At 38.1% G+C, this 21953-nt stretch overlaps 1 protein-coding gene across 4 annotated transcripts in view; it reads right to left on the minus strand.

Annotated features, from left to right (window-relative positions):
* ABLIM1 (actin binding LIM protein 1) overlaps positions 1–21953 on the minus strand; it is a 211403-nt gene that overhangs the window by 88784 nt on the left and 100666 nt on the right. For all 4 annotated transcript variants that reach the window (XM_074831343.1, XM_074831342.1, XM_074831340.1 and 1 more), the window contains exons 3-4: positions 11034–11217; positions 8051–8160 (exon numbers count right to left, since the gene is read on the minus strand). In XM_074831343.1, the coding sequence (XP_074687444.1) occupies positions 8051–8160; positions 11034–11217 (294 nt within the window). The remainder of the gene's footprint in view (positions 1–8050; positions 8161–11033; positions 11218–21953) is intronic.

Below are 21953 nucleotides of genomic sequence, written 5' to 3' on the forward strand. Positions count from 1 at the left end.
CCAGCCACTCTTATCTCCGGGGATCTCCTCCTAAATTGTGCTTTCCAAGCTAGTGATGCCTCCTCATGCAACACCCATTTACTGAGCAATTCCTTGCACTTTCCCCAAAACTTTCTTTGGAATTACCTTTTGATTACTACTTCTTCAGTAAAAACTAAGGAGATGGATATGTTTTGCTTTCCAAGTTCAAGATGAGGTTACGCTTAGACAAATAAGAACCAACACTTATTTAGTACACTTGTATAGCCTATTCACAATTGTTTCTGCCCGATTTACACATAACACTGAAGTATACAAAAGAAACAGGCAAGCTGGACTGAAAACACCTTCCTGAAAAACAGTCATTTTTGTGAAGGAACATTTTCATAAATCAGAAACTTCCTGCCCTGCAATGACTATAGTCTCAATACAGTTGCTGCTCTCTGTCACCCAAAAGTTGTAACAATGTTTTATACATTTCCAGAGAAGGATCTACAGCAATTTATGATAAAGCAGCAATGAAAATACCCACCTTTGTAAAATAAGAAATAGCTGAATAACTGGAGACTACTCAAATAATTTAGCCATTTTTATAAAACATAAGTGAGGAGACTAAAATTAATCCAAGAAAGTAATTCAAATGATGAAAATGTCTCAAAAATTGCAAACATTCTTCAAAAGAATAAATCTTCTTGGAGTAATCATAAAAATGGGCCAGTGTCATTGGAAAGATTTATCAAGGGAAAAGCTGAGTATTCTTAGGCATAATCTAATGACTTTTGCCCAGGAACTGTGCTTAGGTTTGCATCATTTCTCAGAATTTTTGTATCATTTTGTGCATGCTGATTTGCTCATTTTATTCTTAAAAAGGAGTGCAGGGTAAAATTTTAGACCCACTGTATACCCAATATATTTTCATAAAAGTAGTTGCCTTGCAGGTTTATTACAATCAAATTTAGATTAAAGTAGGGAGAATTAAATACTGATATTTAAAAACCACAGATTTAAAATCAGAATTTTAAATTTTAATTTTAATTCAATCAAAGTTAAAAATCCAAATGGGATCTGAAAAAACAGAGAAGAAACTTGCTTTCTTTTTCCTATCTATGAACAAAACTAGGTAATAAGATCTGCACTTTTAAAATCCTTAAGGAGATGGTGATCCAAAGTAGACAGTTTTATAAGCTACAGACCCTCAACAAATCAGCAGTTCCAAAATTAAAATATATTTTAATGCATTTACTTTCTTCATGTGCCTAGCGGAATTCAGGTAGTTTCTGAAATTTAAAAAAAATCCACAATGCTATTTTATGCATTCTAATTAAATTCCAATTTCAATTCAAATAGAGTTTGACATAAATCAAGGGCAAAAATAGTCATTAGGGAAAAATATAAATGTTAAAGAATATGATAAATTTATGCAGAGCTATATTAGTTTAAGTAAATGTGTACAGATATGGAATATCCTCATGCTTATCAATTAGCCTTTTATAATTAAAAATCTAAATGTAAAATAAGGTTACAATCAATCATTCTAATCAAGGTTTCCTGGATTCTGAAGTAAACCATGATTAAAATCAGTGATTTAAATGACAGTGTTTGAAATCAATCCACAATGATGTCTTTGGTATGTCTATTCTATAGTAAATCAAAAAAAAAAAAAAAAGAGGTATAGGACTACATGACCCCCTCCTATCAAGTCCCCAAAATCCTCAACTGAATCTCCAGTACCTAAACATAGGTGTGCAGGCTTGAACGCTACAGAGATATGTTTCTGTATCTTCAGCAGATAAGCCAGGAATCATGAAAGGAGACAATCTTTGTGTTATAGCAAACAAATATTAAACCCTTAAGGTTCAAAACTATACACAGGATTTAAAAAATTACATTTTAAAAATGCATGTTCAAAACCAAAATTGTTGAGCCCATCGCAGTTCCCCAGGGCATTCACTGAATTTTATGGATATTGTGTGTGTATCCCTTAAGGCAAGACTGGGCTCAGTATCTCACACTAAGGCCTATCCATGTCTGTACCAAGTATTTGTACAATATCTATATATACTATGAAGCTTTGACACACAGTGTGAAATGGTAGGATACTTCCTAAGAATGAGCTCAAAATCATGTGCTAGATGTTGCTTAAAACCCTTTAAAGCCAAAAATCACTCAGATAGCTTGCTTACAAATAGCCAGCCAAGTCTTCCCTTCACTTTTTAAGTCTTCCCTATGGACTTTTCAGACAGCTCAGGAAACAAGGATAAAGAACAAAAAATGAAAACTGAGTCAAATGTGGCTAAACAGTTACAAATCCTAGCTGCAGACTTTTCACAAAAGGAATTTTGCATCCACTTTACCCATTTAGCTAACTGCTAATGGAAAAGTTTGATGCCTAGAAGTCAGCTCATACATTATGTCTGAATAGTGGCAACAATCTCCTATATCTTTATCTAATGAAATGACAGTTATGACCCAAATACAAAATTGCATTAAGAATTAGAGAGTCTTTAAAGGAGGACTGCAAAGCAAATTTGCTTCTCTATTCTGATGCTTCATTGTTTCAAAACCCACCTCACTTCCCCCACACTTTCAGTGAGGTAAAAGATGATTCCCATTTCTTCCTGCCCACCTTTTTCTTCAATAGGTAAGGTATGTTGGCTCTGCTCTACTTCAGTACTACCAGAAACCTTGCTGGAAGTTTCAGATATTTACTGGGAGCTTTACTATATCTTATTTGAAGAGATAAGGCTATTGAATAATTAACAAAGATATCTTTCTCCCTCAAGTTCATTAAGCATTAAGCTTATTATTTGTATCACAATAGAGCTAAGATCCCCAGTTGTGAGCCAGAATTCAACTCTGTTAGACTCTGTACTGATAGGCATGAAAGCATTTGTCCCAGAGAACTTACATTCTTTGAACCAGAACATAATGTGCAAAACAGACAAGGACAAACATACAAAACAGTATTGTGAAATCTCCACGTGGATGCCGGCTGGTCAGGGAACAGCTGCACTGAAGATTATTTGTGTACATGTAATACTGGCCATTTTGAAAACTCTGGTCCACATCTTGGGGGTACTGTAAAGCTCTTAACTCACAAGAGAGACTGTTACAAAGAAAGGGGAGTTGAAATATCTTCCCCGTGCTTCTTTCCAAAGAGTATCATCACTGGATATCTCAGCATATATAGGATGCAAGTATCTATTTCACTGAAGAAGAGGGAACTGTGAAAGTCTCCACCATCATTTTAAAAGAAGGTAAATTTTTCAAATTAAAACTCTTGCTAGGCGATTGTAATGCTTCAGTTTCTTTTGGATAGGGAGTTTGTTCCTATTCATCTAGCAAGCCCACTTTTAATTTGAAATGCAATTTCTTAATTAGCTCATGCACATCACTAAGATGATCCAACCTTTCAGCAAAAAGGTAATCAGAAATAACTCAAACTTCTTTACCAGCACCCAGACAAGGAACCAACAGAGAAAGCGCTCAACGTCAGGTAGAGAAATAACATAACATTCTTATTACTGAAGTGCTTTATCGTGGAAATAGCAAAGTAGAATGCCTAAGGGAAATTTCTCTGAGGAAGAGGGAAATGTATTAAACTGTGTTCAAAGACACACACAGTCTCTTCAGAATTTCAAAGATGACCCTGGAGCCAGAAGACTGCTGGTTTGAGTTCCACCAGCACAGACTGCTGGCACCACCTCACGTGCCTACCCCACGTGTGAGGGATCTCTCTATAGCTGCTCTGCTCCCAGCTGTACTTTTCACGACACCTCTTCAAGAATAGATGCAAGCCAGCATAGTACTTTTTAAAAATTAAGGTCTGACTAAGGGATTTTTATGTTCAAATGTCCTCATCAGTTCACTTCCCAGCTGCCTTGGTGATATTTCACTGATAAAATGCCCTAATGGAGAAGTATCAAAGAGGGTAAAAGCCTGTTAACATGGCCAGTCTACTTGCCTCTGCTTCACACACTAATGCTAATAAAAATCCAGAGTGTGTACCCTCAGTCACTGCTCATCTCACCACTCGCAGAACAAAATAGCTTGAGATGCTGGGGGCTGGAAAGACATACTATAATGCTCACACTACTCTTTCAAAGGTACCTAGCCCTCACATGGATGAAGAACAAGGATTTAAGCAGTCTTTAGGTTCTCGAATTTCTCCTTAGACAAAGTACAACCACATACATTTTCTAATTTTTATGACTTTAGCATCAGTAGGTAATACTAAGGCAGCAGTACAGTACTTAGGACTGTATCGTCTAAGCACTATACCATCTTTAATTTGCTAATTTGCTTATAACCACAACAGAGTTGCAAGCTAGGGCAGAGTTATTTTTTTATTTTGCTGGTAGAGAACTGATCCTTGAAATTTAAGTACCTATCTTGATATATAAAACATGTATGAAAAAACCAGAAAGTTAGACCCAGAATTCCCAGGTCTAAGGGAAGTAACCACTCTTCTGACAACAAGGAAACAATAAACCATGAATCCCCAAACAACATAAAATAATAACAATGACAACAAGAAAAAATTGTAAAGTTTGACTTTGGCTTTGACTCTTTTTCACTCTAAATTACAGCATGAAGTTAGGAAAAAAAAATGTAATTTGCAGATTTTTAAAGGTGGCCTTCAAAAACAGTCCACTGAATATGTGATACAAAATGCTGAGGGACAGCAAAATGAGGCTGTCATATATGGAACAGAGATACAATACAGGAGATCTTAATTAAAAGAAGGTAAAAAGGGGGGGAAGCAGGGCACCCATCGCCAAAAAGCCAAGCACACAAGTTGCAGTCTTGTCTAAAATTTAGAAGTAATAGATGCCTGCACAACTGCTTCTCTGGAAAGATAATATGGACCATAACAAACACGGGTGTGTTAGCATGTAGCTAGAACACAACAGAAAGCAGAAAGTGCTTAAGATAGTACAAACCAGGCAATCGTGATGTTGTATATAAAACCTGGACACTGTTTAAAACATAAATAGTAATTACTGGGATACATTACTTATATTACTTGTTTATCAGACCCCAAAGAAAATAACTTCCCGTCTTTGGCAGAGTCTTGAAAACCCTGAACTATCCAAGTCATCAACATCACACCAAAAGTGTGCCAGTGTTGTCTAGTTGTCCCCTGCTTCTGTGCTTCTCTGCTTCTGTCCCAGTCATTTTGCTTTACAGATCACATTTCATTTATCAAGCTGTCATATGAAACAAAACAATAACAAAAATGTACACCACCCATTAATCTGTTTGCCAAGCTATTTACAGGTATTTGGTATTATATTTCCTGCTGAATGAATGAAAATTCCAAAACTAGTGCACTGCGTACATCTAGCAGTGTCTAAGGAATAGGGTTGACTAAATTATGAATTAAGATTACTCTATAGCATCTGTATGCTGAAAAACACTGTTTTAGAAAATTAGAATAAAAAAAGGAGTCACTGAAATGGTTCTTCAAGAAAATAGCTATAATTATGCCCGGTAATACATATGCAGTGAAAGAAATATATTATTAATATAAATAAGGCAAATAAGTACCATGGACCCAACTAATGTTAAACAAAAAAAGGAAAATTAATCCTGTATTTTTCCTTCTGATTTTCATTGGTGTGAGCTATAAAAGAGTGTAACAATATTCAGATTCATGTTATTCAAGATGTTAACCCCTGCATTTAGAGGCATTTGATTTTCCTTGAAATCATCCAAGAAAAGCTGTCACTAAGCCTTTCATTTATGTGAAGTAACAGACATCAGAAAATGACATGTCAACATTAATGCAGACATTCCAGTGGATAGAAGGCTTTCTTTTACATTACATAAACCAATCAAACCTGATATACTTTCAGTCTATTGAAATTCCTCACTTCCAAATTTCTTTGTTGTAAGGAAAGCCTCCTTTAGTTATCTATTTGGAAGTAATCAGGGGAAACTGACAGCAATACAGGATATAAAATAGATGCATAGCATGAATGAGATTCTCTTCTAAAAGAACTTGTATTAAAAAAAAAAAAAAATCCTTTCAAAAAAGGGCAAAGCATTAGAAAAAATTCATGTGTCTGATTCAGCCAGCAGAAGAGATGTGGAAGCAACCTGGAAAAGCTTACACTAATTAAAATTTGCTCTTCAGTGCCAGCAAGAAAGACTTCTCTGTATCTAAGTCAACTTTTGCACAAAGCTAAAGCAGCAGCTGGCATACCTTTGAAGACAGAGGACACTTCATTGGTATTCTTTCAGTTGTGTTTTTCTGAACCTATAAACACGTGCTGGTCTCACTTTTATTAGTCAGTTTTGAAGGGTTTTGCTCTAAAATGACCAGAAACTTCGTACTATATCTTTCTACAAGTCTTTGTCCATAAAAGAACAAGATGCACAGTGGCAGACACTTGCAGATTTCAAAGTCATGCACTCTAAACTGTTAAGAGCAGGACCTCTCTTGCTGTGTGTACTGGTAAGGCAGTTTGCCCAGCAGGACTCAATTTCAATTAAAAAAACGGTAATAAATCTCATCACAAGTAGCAGGGAAGATTGTTTTATAATCCTTGCTACCCATGGCTTCAGTGTGGAACCCAAGAAGCGATTCAAGCAGAGGCTATGGCTATCAGGAAGTGACTCCCCAGCTCTTTGGCTGGCTCACTGTCAGACAGCTTGAGCCAATCATTTGCTTGGGGGCATTTCAGCACCTGGAGTCACCTATACGGGAAGTGGCCACACTGCTGGACAAGTGCACCACTTCTTGAGAACCAGATGTGGTGTGATCCAGATACTTCTGTAACTGGACATCAGTCATTTGGGAACTGGTGCTGTGACACGCTTAGAAAGAGAACATCAGTACTGTGCAAGGTCCCTCTGCCTTGCAGTTCCTTGCCAATTACTCCTCCTAAATATCAGTAATTCAAACAAATACAATTTCCACATCATTCCTTTAGCTCAGAAGGATTCTCTGGGTGCCTGAAGTACCTCATGCATCTCTGTGTTGGTTTGTAAGTTTTGTAAGGCTTTTCTCAGGTTCCTAAATTCTTCCTTTACTGATTAGGCCTATGCATTTCCAGCTCCAAATCTACAGTTATAGCGCAAAAATATCACTCAACAGACAGGCAGGCATGATAACAAAAAAATGGCTCCCATCTTCCATTTTGCTAAATCTCTGATTACATGTTCTCAGGCAATTCAGATAACCTGAGATTCGACTCATCTGCTGAGCAGAAACATTATCCAACTTTGCCTTTACATTGTACTTTGTAATCCTAGGATCTCAAAGCCAAAATACATAGTGTCTCCCTGAAGAAAACCAAGACTGGTGAAAAACTACCTAGTGTCACAAGGAAATCTGTAGCCATTTTGAATTATAAAACTATACTAAGTCATTACAGATTAGAGTGCTAACTACAATTCAGAAATCCCCAAAGATTAAAAAAATTAACTACCAGAGGCAGAGATTAATATCAGTAATTTACAAGTTATCTTTAAAAAGTATAAAACCCAACAGCAAACCAAGTTAATTTCTCTACCAGACTTTCTCCATTCTCTCATTTTTCCCTTAACTTGCTTCTTCTCTTTTTAATAATGGTTTCTTGAGGTTCTGATCACAATATCATTGTGGTATCAGTCTACTGGAGGCATAATCCTGGTGATACTCCTTTTAAAGGATAATTAAATTAAAGTGTTAAATAGTAGAAGAAAATTAATTTCCTCTGACTTTGTCCTCTTTTGAATACTTAAATCTGTGCAATTATACACACAAAAAAAATAGAATCTATTAACTCTGAAACCTCAGAGTTCATCAGGCACTTTTCCAGTGCCTATAAAGGAAGATCAGTACTTTTAAAAATCCAGTCATTGGGGAAAAAAAATCATTTATTCATACTGAAATGTGTGTCTCTTTCCACTTGTAGTGCCAGACACCTTTCACGAAGAAAAAAAAAAAAATGGCTCCCAGAGATAGGTCTCATTTCTAAAGGTGAAGAAAAATTTTAACAAATAAAATATTGCACTAAGTTTCAACCAAATGTTGATGAGCCTGGGAAAGGGAGAGGCTTCGGAAAGAAGATGGCATACTTACTGCTTGAGGCAGACAATTCTTTTGGACTGGAGGACATTGGCTGAGCACACATCTGACAGAGACAGTCTCTTCCATTAAAGGTAACTCGATCGCCTGGTGGAAATGGACGCCTGGAGAGTTAAAGAGAAAAATGTATTTTAGTAAAGGTTATGCCAGAAATTTTCCTCTGTTCCCTATGCCTTGAGTTTGCTGCCTTCCTCCAGTGCAATCAGTATTTCACAGAAACTCAGGCCAAATAGTTTCTGCAATGTGGCCTTGGCAAAGCCAGGCACTGGAAGAAATCCAATCCATGGATGCAAGCAGAGCAGAGGTTAGACTTGCCTTGTATTTCGTTTTAAGAAAGTTATCAAACATACTTTATCTAAAGAGTAGACAACAGTGGAATCCACTTAGACACAACAGCTACATTTATGATGGGCTCAGCGTGATGTTGTGAGTAGCAAATGGTACAGAAGAGAACTCAAAGCGAGAATCGGTCTTGATGCTAGTGAAGGAATGTGGAGCTAGTCACTCACAAATACACTCATTTAGTCAGTATTCAGCAATGAAATATATGACTATATTACTGTAGATTTAACAGTTTGAGAAGAGAAAAAAAAAAAAGAATGTTATCCACATTCATTCTCCTAGAGCTTTAAAATAGGTATCTACATCACAGAATGACCACTGTAATTACTACCTGTGCAGATGGTGTTAGGAGAAAGGTAAAGGCTGAATGGACTGTGGAAGTTTGAGATTATTTGCTGAACCCAACAAAATGTTAAGAATGTGTGTTAGGCAGAAGTTGACATTGCTGTTAACTCTTATTTGGTGTATAAAACAGAGGATGAACAACATTTTGTATGAGCATTTCATTAAAATGAGAAGGTTCAGTAACTCCAAATCTTTAGTAAGTAGCTTTAGGTGCTGAGTACAGGCCTCCCTACACCACACCTCACTCTAGAACTGTGCTTAACAAATGAACATCTGCTTGCTTCTACAAAACAAAATGTTTAAGGTATTGTTCTAGTTTCCTTTCCACTGCCATTCCTAAGTGGGCCATAAATAAATCAGCAAGCAATACTGCATTTCATGAATCTATTCCAATCGCTCAACATAAAAAGACTGATTTCAGTCAATATACAGCAAATTGATGTCATGTTTCATACTATATCATCTCCTTTCACAATGTTCTTGGGAAATAAAACTGAAACATGCACATCATATGATTACCAACATGCAGTAATTTCACACAGTATTTAAAATGGAAAAACAATCAAAATACTTCCCACAGAAAAGGTCTTGAAAAATACACCAGGCTATAGGACAAAGTACTTAAACTACTCATCAAAGACAGCTATGAAAGATTAGGGTAGCACCTGGCAAGTCTGCCACATTAATACCCAGATGCATCATACGATGAGATCTTAACTGGCTTTAAACTGCAACAGGGGAGGTTTAGACTGAACATTAGGAAAAAATTTTTCACAGAAAGAATGGTCAGGCAGTGGAATAGGCTGCCCAGGGAGGGGGTGGAGTGACCATCCCTGGATGTGTTTAAGGGTCGTTTGGATGAGATGTTGGGGGATGTGGTGTTGGGGAGAACTTTGTAGAGTAGGGCTGATGGTTGGACTCGATGATCCCAAGAGTCTTTTCCAACCTGAATGATTCTGTGATCTCCAACAAAGTACTATCTCAGAGTGTAGATTCTTGCCTTTCTTGTTCATGTCATCCTCCTGCATTAAGTTTCAAACAATTGGATTGGTGTCAGATTCTGAATTCTGGAGAACTCCACTGTCCTATTTCCCTCCAAGACTACAAAGGAACAGGGCCTGTCTTTTGGGTCCTCCCTCTCTATGAAATCTACCTACATCTCTGTCTGATGCTCCTTATGTGACCCTAAGGCATTACACCAAAACTTATTGAGGAAAAGTTTCATTTTACTTGCAGGGCTCAGAACTGCTGAAATGAACAACGTGATGGCCATCTTAATTCCAGCTTAGTAAATAGTAAGTATACACATAACACAACTGGCTCTCTGTAGAATCATGATGGCACTGTAATACCATTTTACTTCCACTTTATGTCTAGAAGATTATTTTTACTACTATGAAAATGTGCCACTCCTATAAAAAAAAACCTACAGAAGCTTTATTTCTGGTAGTGTATCCAAAATATTGTACTGATCACCACAGCAATAAGGTACATGCTAAGAACAGCCTAAGTTCTGGCATAGTCTCAGTGCCTAGAGCCAGCTAATAGAGAACACTGCACAGAGACTTTGGGTTGAGTTTAGGCTGTACAGCTCAGCTGAGATTTTCAAGTATAGAACTGCTCAAATGAGCAGGCTATGAGAGCACACAGAAAATCTGCCCAGTAGTCTCCTAAATACTGAATTAATATCTTAGTGAGATTTCAAACAAAAATACATGTTAAAAATGCCACCTTTTCTCCCATCCTCACAGCCTTAACTAGCTTCTTTTTATTCCCTGTAGAACCAAAGACTGGTTCTCTTACTGGGGAGAAGAAAGAGTATTTGGGAAGAAGAGGGCGATCACAGTTGTCCCAAAGCCATGCGTTCTTACATGATGTGAAAATGAGTCTCCAGTATGGTTTTAATTGTTTAAGTGTTCTTATAGCCCAAGTGACTTCTCTATTGTAGCATCCAGAATTTTGCTTTACCTCATGTCTCCCGTCAAGCTGGGCTGATTACCTGAACTCAACTCAACCCATGTCCATTATCTCAACACGTAAGCCTGGTACTTAATTCCTTCATACATGAGAGTAACTTTCTAAGAATAGGGAACTATATGTAACAGCAAAGCTGTGTTCCCCAAATAAATGAATTTTGAAGACTGTCAAAGTCAGACCTGCAGGAGATCTTTTCCAGCCCAATGCTTCTCAAAGACAAATATGTCTTGAGACTTGTGTCTCATGGTGATAGCTTTCTCCCTGTTTTCCTTGTTCTGGGTTCACACCACATTAGTTGAAAGGGATGACTTACTTGCAAGCAGTACAGGCAAAGCAGCTTGGATGGTAAGTTTTTCCCAGAGCTGTCACTACTTCGCCTTCCACGAACTCCCCACAACCGTTGCAGCGGGTACCATACATGCGCTGGTAATCCAAGGTGCAAAGATATTCCCCATTCTTAATGAAAAAGCCTCCTTGTGCCAAGTCACAGCCACACACTGGAAGAAAAAAAACCACACAGATTGGAAAAATATACCTACTAAGGATGTCAGCAACTGCCTATGCTGCCAACAAATGAGATGACCCTGGTGGTCTTGCTCCCTTCTATCAGACTATTGCTTTCTCCTCCTGTCACTACATGCCTTGACATCGCAGCAGACAGTTGGTATTCTCTGTCTACAAGAGAGCTTGTAATAAAGACTTTCGCTGGAGGTATCTATATAATCATGACTTTCACGTACTTGGTCCTCACCAAGACCTCAGTTACCCTGCATCATCCAGTTAACCATGTTATCAGAATTATTTGTACGAATTCCATCTTGCTTTCACCTCTGGGACTGGAGGTGAGAAGAAGAAAAGATATGATTCCATACATAGGACAGATCTCACTATTTTATACACTAGCATACATTTTTCCTGCAACCATGTGCTTTAAGAAGCTTTCAAGGAGCTGATTTTTTTTTTTTTTTTTGAAACAATGAATGGTTTAGAAATGTTGTATGGTTTAGATTAACTCCTCCAGTTCCCAGATAACACTGAGCTGCTTCACCATCATTGCAACAGTGCTTTTCATCTTGCTTTAAAAAGTATGATTTTTGAAATGTTCAGGGTGAATTTACAGTATTAATTTAGACATAAATACAGGAGAAAGCTTCAGTGCAGAGACAACCAAGCATTAAAAATCTAGAAACACCTCCACTATATACACTTCATGATACATGCAGCCAAACTATACAGCAGCATATTGGACACTGAATAAAGTAAATGGAAGAGTATTCCCCACCTGTATTCTGAATAGATTAGTGTCCTAAGAGCTACTACTTCATTTGAGTGCGTAATTTTCATTGTTCTTGTGTTAGTCTTTTGTGTACTATATTCCCTGTACTTCATGGATTAGATAAACAACTCTGATATTTGATTATAAACTTGTGGCCATGTACAACTTTATTGGGAAAAATAATTATATCAGTAAAAGGGTGAAGGACTAGTCAAGGATTTCTGTGACCTGGCATTTTTTCCACTGTTAAATGCTTATTCACCCAATCGAAACACATCACCACCAGGTGACTGTTTAGCTTTAGGAAAATATTCATAGTGTTACATTGGCATTTCTGGTCAACACAGGAGACAGAAAGCAATCCACCCTATAACAGCCAACTCCTGTGAAGAGAAAGTGCCATGGGAGACAGGAGACTAAGTTTCACACTTCAGTTTTAGCTTGGGTTAAACAAAGGACTTGAACCTACCTATTTAATGTTCCACAGTAGCTCCAAAAATACTACTTGCTTCATGTGAGCTTTAAAAAGTCCTCTTTATTCACCTCACTGAGAAAGCATAAATAGGAGCTGCTAGATGAATTCTTAAACAAATATATACATGGCTGCTCCCAGGCATTTTTGGTTTCAGCCACTCTTACTGCTCTTCTGTATATTGCTGTATCTGTGTAATTCAGTAAGAATTACTCTTCACAGCAGTCTAGGATGCTAGCTTAACTCTTACTCTGCAAGCAATTCTATCTCATTCCTCTTCATAACATTCAAGTACATTCAGATTAAATATCAGGAATATTGAATATCAGAAATTCTGATTAGTAAGGAAAAATTAATAGGCAGCATTCTAGGTCTCTGCAGTTACAGAGTCCTTGAAAAATTAAAATATGAAATACAGAAAGATTATCAGGGCAAGTGGATTCAATTCATCTCTCTGCCACAAATACCAAGCATGATATTGTGCACAACATTCGTTCTCTTCCCCATTATAATGGGCTAATATCTTATTAACCACCTGCCTTGACAATAAAATTGCAAGGTGTTTGGGGCAGGGATTGCAAATTCTCCATTTGCCTGTTGTCAAGCCCCAGGGACCTAATGACTGTTACTGTAACAATAATTAATAGAATAACAATAAACAGAATGCACTAAAATGCAGCTTAGAATTAAAGCAGTATCAGTACTAGCATTTTTCCGGTTTTACATTTCTGCATAGAACAGTGTTAATATTCCATGTGCAAACAAATTACATTTCATGGTGGCATTAAATCCACAAGCAGCCAAACCTCAATTATCAGTGACTTAAGAGAATTACAGAGAACTATCGTTAAGGCTCTATTATAATGCTTTAAATTGCTCCAAGCTGGTTTTCAGGTATACCTCCAGAAAAACCTTTTTCTTCTGTTTTCTTCTACTGATCTCCATTTTGTTTAAAATATTATTTTTAAACTAACAGTACAATATCATGTAACTATTAGGGAGAAAATTCTGTGACCTCTACACCACATCACCTTAGACTCTTCCTGAGTTGGGGACCATCCAGTCGTTTTTCACTGGAGGTCCAGAGGTGAAACCTGAGCCTACTTACAATAGGTTTGCTTTTCTAAGTTACCTTTGGTGGATCCTTACAATTAAATCATGGAGTCACTGAGAATTCTACTTTAATGTCTAATATTTGTTAGGGATTACCTCAGTATTCAGACTGCTAGATCCTGTGGTTACAGTGTATGTACTGCAGTATTATCATGGAGTGGTCAATACTAGATGTTTCAGAAGCTGCTAAATTTCATAAAGAGCTATGGACTACTCAGTATTTAAATTACAGTTTGTAATTTAGCTTGTAGCTTTAACGTCCGTGTCTATATATATTTCAGCTTCAAGCTGAAGGCACTCAGCATGCTGCTGGATCTGCCTCAGAAGCTGCATATATGAACTCTCTGGCTCTTTGCTACGGTCCCCAGTTCTACCAATGAGTCACCTTTTGAAAAACTCTTTTAGTCACTATGGCCCTCTTTACCTGCCTAGGTAATGGGTCTAATAGGGTAGGATGATCAAAAGTAACTTTCAATGCAACCTCTGTTCTACCATCTTCTGAAAATACAGCTTCAACGTATCATACAGAGGTCTGCGGCAGATCATTGCTTGCAAAAAACACTACAAACTTTGAATGAAAGGGTTCATAAACTCACAATTATTAAGCTCTATCCCTTTTGCTGGGCCACAGAGATTCAAGTCTAGAGATGAAAATGGGGGATAAAATTATTTGGCAAGTCTTTTAAAGTCAGTAATTACTATTATTAAAAAGAGGCTCCCTCCATTGCCCTTTTCTTTATGAGGTGTCCTTTCTACCCAGTCTCTTATTTTGTCAATAACTCAGAATGAGTTAAATTCTCTCATATTGGCAAGTCATGAATTCAGGCACAAGCAGAACTGCTTAGGATGTGAACAACCAGCAGATTCATCATCTTTGGCATTCTCACAGCAGGAAGCACACACCAATCTGCAAGAATTAAAGACAAGTCCTGGCAACTCCACATTACAACGGATTTTTGCAGTCAATTTAGCACATGTGTTCCTATCACTAATCACAGCTTTAAGCTACATGGGCGAAACAAGGGTCACCCAGACTGTTAACATCCATGGTCGGAAAAATGCTGTTCCAGCCGGCTGCTTTCACTTTGAGTCAGAGATCAGATCAGAAAGGATGAACATGACTGTATCCACACTTGGGGTACAATGCGGTGTACAAACAAGGAAGGGATTTAAACAGCTTGCTTTTCTTTTTCCTCCTTCTTGCAACTGTGCAGAAGTCAGGATTCTGACAACAAATCCCCTCAAGCTTAAACATGTTGTCTTAGCACACATTTATGACCACTGTAGAAATACCACAGAAAAGATGGACGAATTGTTATTGTTTTTATTAAAAAGAAAGACCATCTGCCCAATGTCATTCATGCCACAAACAGCAGAGGCAATGAAAAGAAACCAGCTGTGATGGCTAAATACGTATAATAAATCCTAATAGTGTGATCTAGGCAATTGCTGTGATACAAATATCATGTCATCAAAGAAAAAATAATACCAAAATGATGATAGCTAATAGGAAACATCAAATGATGTTCTTTTGTTTTTTCCTATACTGATGGGAAAAACAACTTCAAAAGAATTACTTTGTGCAGCCAATAGCGATGCACAATTCATGTCTGAGAAGACAAAAGCAAGAGGCATTCTATAAAAATCCAGCGCATGGAAATAGTTCTACAGAAGAATTACATTTCCCCAAGACCCTTTCTGCTTGATACAATGGAAGAAATTGTTTCACATGACTAGAACCTCCCTTCTGAAACAGGAGACACTGGGGACCATTTCTATTCCTTGAGGCACCACAAGCATAGAGGCAAAAAACACCAGCATTTTTCTTTAAATCAAAAAAGAAAAACATTCTCTTCAACAGCTCCTGGAGGAAACTCAGCCTTTTTTTCAGCGTCTGTATATCAAAGAATTTCATATTCCAAACAGACGATCCTGCCTCTCTTGTGAATGGAATAAGCTGGAATACAGTTCTGCCTCCCACTGTATGGAAAACACCTACCTACTAGATTTTTCTCTCTTGAACTACTGTCTGGAGCTACTACTTTGCATCCTTGGAGCACAAAAAGATCGGAGATACCGTCAGTGCTGCTGTCACCTCTCAGAGCTACAGGGTCTGTGTATGCAAGCCTGGGCTATTATGACAAAATGTAGCTGCTCAAGAGCAATGCAGTTGCCTGTGATCTCCAAGGGACCAGGACCATTCTTAAGCTGAGTCACTTTCAAGCTTGAGCGGAGATGATGAAAATGAAGAGACCAGATTTTTTCAAAGTGAATGGAAGTAGGATTTGATCCTACTGAGCATTATGTAAGATTTCCATAGGGTCTTTGTCAGTGAGAGTTGAAAAAACAGGTCCTTAGTAAAATAACTCCATGTTGATGTTAAGTAAAAATTGTTTCAGCACTGAAGAAACAAAACCACACAAGCAGACCCTATGAGCATGGGCTCTCAGTTTGCAGAAGTGAATGCTATTCATTAAGAAAAGTCTAATGATCTGCTTTGTCACCATGCATTAAATAAGGTGCAAATTTAATTTCCTGTTGGGGTTTTATTTCTTTCTTGTATTTCTAAGCTTCATAGAATAATGGTGCTGTTCTCAAGCAGGGAAATATTCATACAACATTTATTTCTTAGGACATAATGGATTTCTTGTTTGAAGGCAGAAAGGAATTTGGCAATGTTTCAGTTTATCACCTACATCTAAACAAATACACAGGAAAAATCTGTTTCTTTTTTTTGCCTAAGAGAGAGCTTAACAAATCCTGTATTGATGAAAGCAAGGTTCATGTTCTTATTGAAGTTTAAAGTTTCCACATTTCAAATGAACTCTTTCTCTGCCTTTGTTTTATTCCTCTTATCAACACTTTTCTTGCTGACATTCGTCATTTAAAGAAGGAATGTATGTCAAAGTATCATCAGAAGACCACATGAGAATGGTAAATCTCAGAAGCCATGCTGCAGCACTGCCATTGCAGAAAGATTACAAGGCACCATTAAGAAATGGCATACAGCTTTTTGCAAAAGCAGTAACAGAGATCCTGATAACTGTTTGTCACACTCCTGTCACTGGAAATTTTCTTGCCGTACACTGAGAAGAGATGCATTTTGATCCAAGCTGTTTGGAACTGTGTCCAGCATTCCCAGTGGTTCTGAAATATCTTCTCATTTCAACAGACTGACTTTAGAAACAACCCTGGGAAGTCTAAAAAGCTTTATATATATGGAACAAATACAGGTGATGTTAAAATCTGCTTCGTTATCTAGTCACCAGCTGAAAAAAAAAAGGTTTAGCAGCTGAAATACTTCCTGAGCAAAAGACAATACTGCACTTCTCCCTTCTTCTAAATTGGTGTGGGATCCCCATGAGAAGCACCATCTAGGCTCCAGCCAGGTCCTTCATCTCTTCCCTTGAAAAACCTTGACCCTCCGTTTCAAACATCCTGCCTGCATGCCACTGTCATTATGACACAAGTAATTTTCAGTGGTGTACTTGAGTGAAACCCCTAAGCGTTTAATGCAAGCATTCACTCAACTGAAACCACTAGTGATGACTGAGTTTCAGACGAGCTCGGAGTTTTAACTTAATCAACTTCCCAATCAATGCCATGACACTGCCTTTAGTGCTACAAGGTCACCTTTCTTTGGTTTTCTCTTTAACACTGGAGATACAAACAATACTGCACAGGGAAGCTTTCCTGTCCGCACCTGACATGCATATATTTCAGTCTTTCTAGCAATCTAACAGACAATAGCTAGTACCTGAGCTCAACAGCAAACAGCAGCCCTATATAATGTTGCAGTGTGACAGCTTCCCAACTGAAATATCTATGTTTTGTGCACCAGGATGGAAACAATGGCAAGAATCATTCAACCACTTAAAACACCTTTCACATTAAACTAAGCACTAGGTGGAGATCAAAGTCATTTATGGGTCTGTGGGAAATGAACCTTGAAGAAAATGCAATCCATGGAAAAATGTCAAAGTTTAGCCTGGGATAGCTTGGCTGTAACTAGATGAGAGATCTCTCTAAAAAGATCATAAATAAGCAAACCAAGGATGTAAGAATAGAACAAAAATAAACCTCATCCAAGCCAGGCAAATGAAGGATACACTGACAACAAACCCAAGCAACTTTCCATATTCTCGTAAGGATGTTCTGCCCTACTCATCAAGCACCTGTAAAGCATCCTGCTGGCATTCTACTTTCAAAGGGATCCAGTAGCTTGTTAAAATCTGACATGGCATCTGTCAGCATTCATCAACATCAGCCAAGTAGTGCAATTAATTTCATTTCCTGTCAAATGTTTGGTCACCGAAGAGACCTCAGGCCCAACTAAACTGAGATCAGTGTCAACCAATTGCCATTAATAGCATTAAAACCCAAATAGCAAAAAAAGGATCCACTTCAGAATCAGATGAAACTGCTTGGGATTTTTTTTCCTGTCAACATCTAAAGCAAAAATTAACAATTCAGTGTTTTATATGAAAATGGAAAAATAATTTGGAAAAAAAGACCCAAATAAAATAGGACATTGCTATTGAAAACAAGCAGAAGGGCAGGAAAGGGTCAGAGGATGGGAGAACAGTGTGAGATAGAACTATGGGTATAGTTTGAGCCCTACTGTCAAAGCCCACAGTCACCTCACCCACTGTGCCTCTTCCACAGGGAGCAAGGGATCCTCAGCAATTCTTACAGAGACTATTTTCCACAAGTGTGGAGGATGACTGGTAGCTTCCACTGCCAAGGGATTGGATATAGTTTACAATCTACTGCACCCCTGAAACACCCCACTGCCATCCCAAAGGCTACTACCACTGTGAGACAGAGCTCTCCCTGCTGCTCATGGGTTATGGGAGGGTTAGGGTCGTTTTGCAAGAAACCAGCCTATTTTACAGCAAACTTCTCAGGGCCTTACCTGAACCTGAAGTGAAATACCAATAAGAATCACTGCAAGAAAGAGAACAGGCTTCAAGACACAGCAGCTAAGATATGCAAATACAGAAATGGCAGGTACTCTCACAGGTGCAGCTGAGGCTTGCTTTCATATCAAGCTACCTGAATGCATGACTTCACATCTGAATCCTGTCACAGGAGAAATTTTAACCTCGGTTAGCTTCCCAGGAACAGCAGAATTGCTCCCTGGATTTTCTATACTGTTCAAACCTGATTTGCTGTCCTTAAATGTGTTCTCGCTGTCCCTCATTAGGTCCTCCTGTGCGCACAGATAACAGCATGTTCCCCTTTTTGCTTTTTAACTTGATTTGTACATTAATCTCTTCAGCAACAAGTTCTTATCTTTCATTTTCACCCTTATAATCTCAACTTACTCTTCCTCATTCCCCTCCATGGGACTTTCTACCATGGATAAAGGATGCAGAGTTGTAATCCTTCAAGATCTTGAGTCAGATCCCAAAATTCCTGGCCATTCAAACCAGGATACTGTAACATTTCTGTCCTTTTAATTTGTATTCTGCTGATAGGGCATTTCAGTTTCATATTTTCCAATGTTTTATGTTTTAATGACTAGAAATGCCCTTTTCTTTAAATGAAAGCCAAGCCACTCAGGTTTAGGAAAAAATTAAAAATACAAACACTCTGGAGAAAAATCAAAAGACTTAATAATGTTGAAGGCTGTTTCAATAACCAAGCTGAAAAGGGGAGTTCACAAGCTGGCAAGCAGAACCATGGTGTACTGAAAGATAATTACAAACCTGGAGAGCTTTTACATAAAGTAGGCTCTTTGGTTCAGTGATTCAAGGGATCTCATATAATTTCCCAGGAAGGAGCACATTCTATCCACCAGTTACGTTACTGTGTCCACAGATCAGTCACTGTTTCAGAAATATTTGTAGAAACGCAGAGACATTTTCAAACACTGCACTGGATATCTACTACAAGAATGTCCTCATATTTAAACTTTCCATCCACTGACACTGAACTATTAATAGCACTAACTACCCAGCAGCCAGTTTGCAGCCTCCCCCTGCCGCCACTGAAAGAATCTGATGACAGATCAAAGGTCAAAGAAGTAATGATTTAAAACACATTCCAGCTTGTTGATACAGTGTCTGCTTACATGACCCTAACTTCTTCCTAGTCCTTCAAGGGAGGATGATCCAGTTCAAAGTCAAAGATTACAGAGCATCCCAAAATCTAAACTTAGGAACCCTCCCCCCTTCAAGCTCATTGAACTACAGATGATGTAGCCTTGCAAAAGTCATCATAACAAAGGAACAGACCCGTGCCTGGAACCTAAACATACCACAAAGGATTCTGGAAGTACATATAGATGTGGGCTTTCCTAAATAAGCTTGAAAGACATCTAACCTAGAAGAGGAAAATTAGTACATTTGTTTCACAATTAAGAAACTGCTTTATGCTCATTTGTAACAACGTTTCAAAAGAAGCTAAAAGTTTCTTCTCCATGGTATACTCTGTGTTTGTAGAATGCTTCCTGTATGTCAAGACTTGGCTATGCCTTATAATTAGCAAGAATATTAGCTGGTAATTGCCTTTTGATATCTGATATCACTATACCATGTAAAACATTCATACACAGTGAAACATTTCCATCTGACATAGTCTAATCAAATTACAGACGTTTATGCCACATAGCGAGGACTAGAAAACTTTAGGAACACCATCCATATTCTCATGGCAGGATTGCTTATGTATGAGATTTTTTTTTTTTACTTTAGACTACCATATGGAAGGTAACTATATTTTCCAATTTATATTCAAGATCAAGAACAGGTACTCCATCTGCTATTTGAAATACTCCCACAAATACTACATTGCCTTGTTAAGATAATGCAACCGATCTCTACCTGTATAAAAATCAAGCTATATAAACATTTACATTGTTACTATGAAAGCTTAAAGCTTGTTCTGTTAAGCAACAGACTGTATTGAAACCAGCACTTCCCTCTAACCCAGAAGATGAATCACAGGCTTAATAATGAAGTCTTCTTATAGCAATTTTGCTAGCCTCAAAGTTTCCTCTCCTAGTACATGCAATAGGGTAAAATGAACTGTAATGAACTGACAATGATAGAAAATTATCATTTGTATCAGATCACAATTTAAAATGAGATACTAAAATCTCTGCTCATGCACATTGTAATTTAAGGCCTGATCCCACACACATTTACATATGTAATAGACATTGCAGTGAATAGTCTTAATTTTTCCAGAAGAGTTATTCATGTACATAGATGGTTACAAGAAAAGCTTTTTACTTCTTATAAGCTACTAATTCATTCTTATTAATGTTAATGCTTATTAAAAGACAAAAAGTAAAACAATGAGGTCTCCAGGTCAGTCTGTTCTCTCTCCAACCTCCTCATCTAACCCTCCCTCCTCTCTGCCTGCTGCTTGCATTGCCTGGTAACCATTAACGATTTGGTATGGTAAGAGTAGTGTACTCCTGGTAAAATAGAAATTAAGACTTATTTATTACAACTGGAGGTAACGCAGAATCCAATTAAACTTGCGTTTATAACACGCAACAGTGTAATTTCTTAGCAAGGTAAGTGACTTCTAGTTATAAAACAGCCAAAGACAACTGCTCTGAACCATGCTCCTGAAGTAGCACTCCTAAATGTTTCTTATCCCTCCCCTGTCCATCATTCCCCTGTTAACTCCAGCTCCGAGTCAGCTGCTGACTGCCTGAAATTCTTTGCCTATCAGGAGGCCGGCAGAGCTCACCTTCTGGGGGACAGGCCGCACCATTTTCAGCCCTTTGGTTTTTTATCAGCTCTTATCTGGAGCCACAAATAGAACTAGCCAGCCTTGCCAGGCAGATAGGACAAAACCAGCTGTAAACCCTTGGTCCTCAACAGGCAGGGATAAACAGCTAGCTGCATCTTACCGTGGGGGTATGGGAACATGTCAATCGGTGGAGGTTTTACCTGTCATCTTTGTCAGGAAGCAGTTACTCTGTTCTGAGAAAGATTCCAGAGATGGACAGAACACCAAACTACAGGGAAAGATGATTCTCTTATCACGTTACATGACACATGAGCACATCCTGAGCTGGCTGATGCAGCACAGAGGCTTAAGTCACCATGTTCCTGCAGTGCAACAACCATGACTGACATGTATGCCAAGCAATCACGGAGTGCCTATGCATCTCTGACATAACCTAGGGAATCAGGATTACTATCACATCAAATACACTTAACAGGATGATGTAAACACAAAGTTGAGAGCCTGGATGGCAACAACAACAAAACAAAGGAATCTCATACAGAGCAAAGCAAGAACAGGATCTCACCAAAACCCTGCTACTATACAACTAGCGTGAGAGCTTTATGAGGAAATGGATTTTTTCCACATCTTCACTAGACTATCAGACTAAGCCTGTGGCTAAA

This window comes from Strix aluco, chromosome 7, assembly GCF_031877795.1.
Source record: "Strix aluco isolate bStrAlu1 chromosome 7, bStrAlu1.hap1, whole genome shotgun sequence".
NCBI classification, from domain to species: domain Eukaryota; kingdom Metazoa; phylum Chordata; class Aves; order Strigiformes; family Strigidae; genus Strix; species Strix aluco.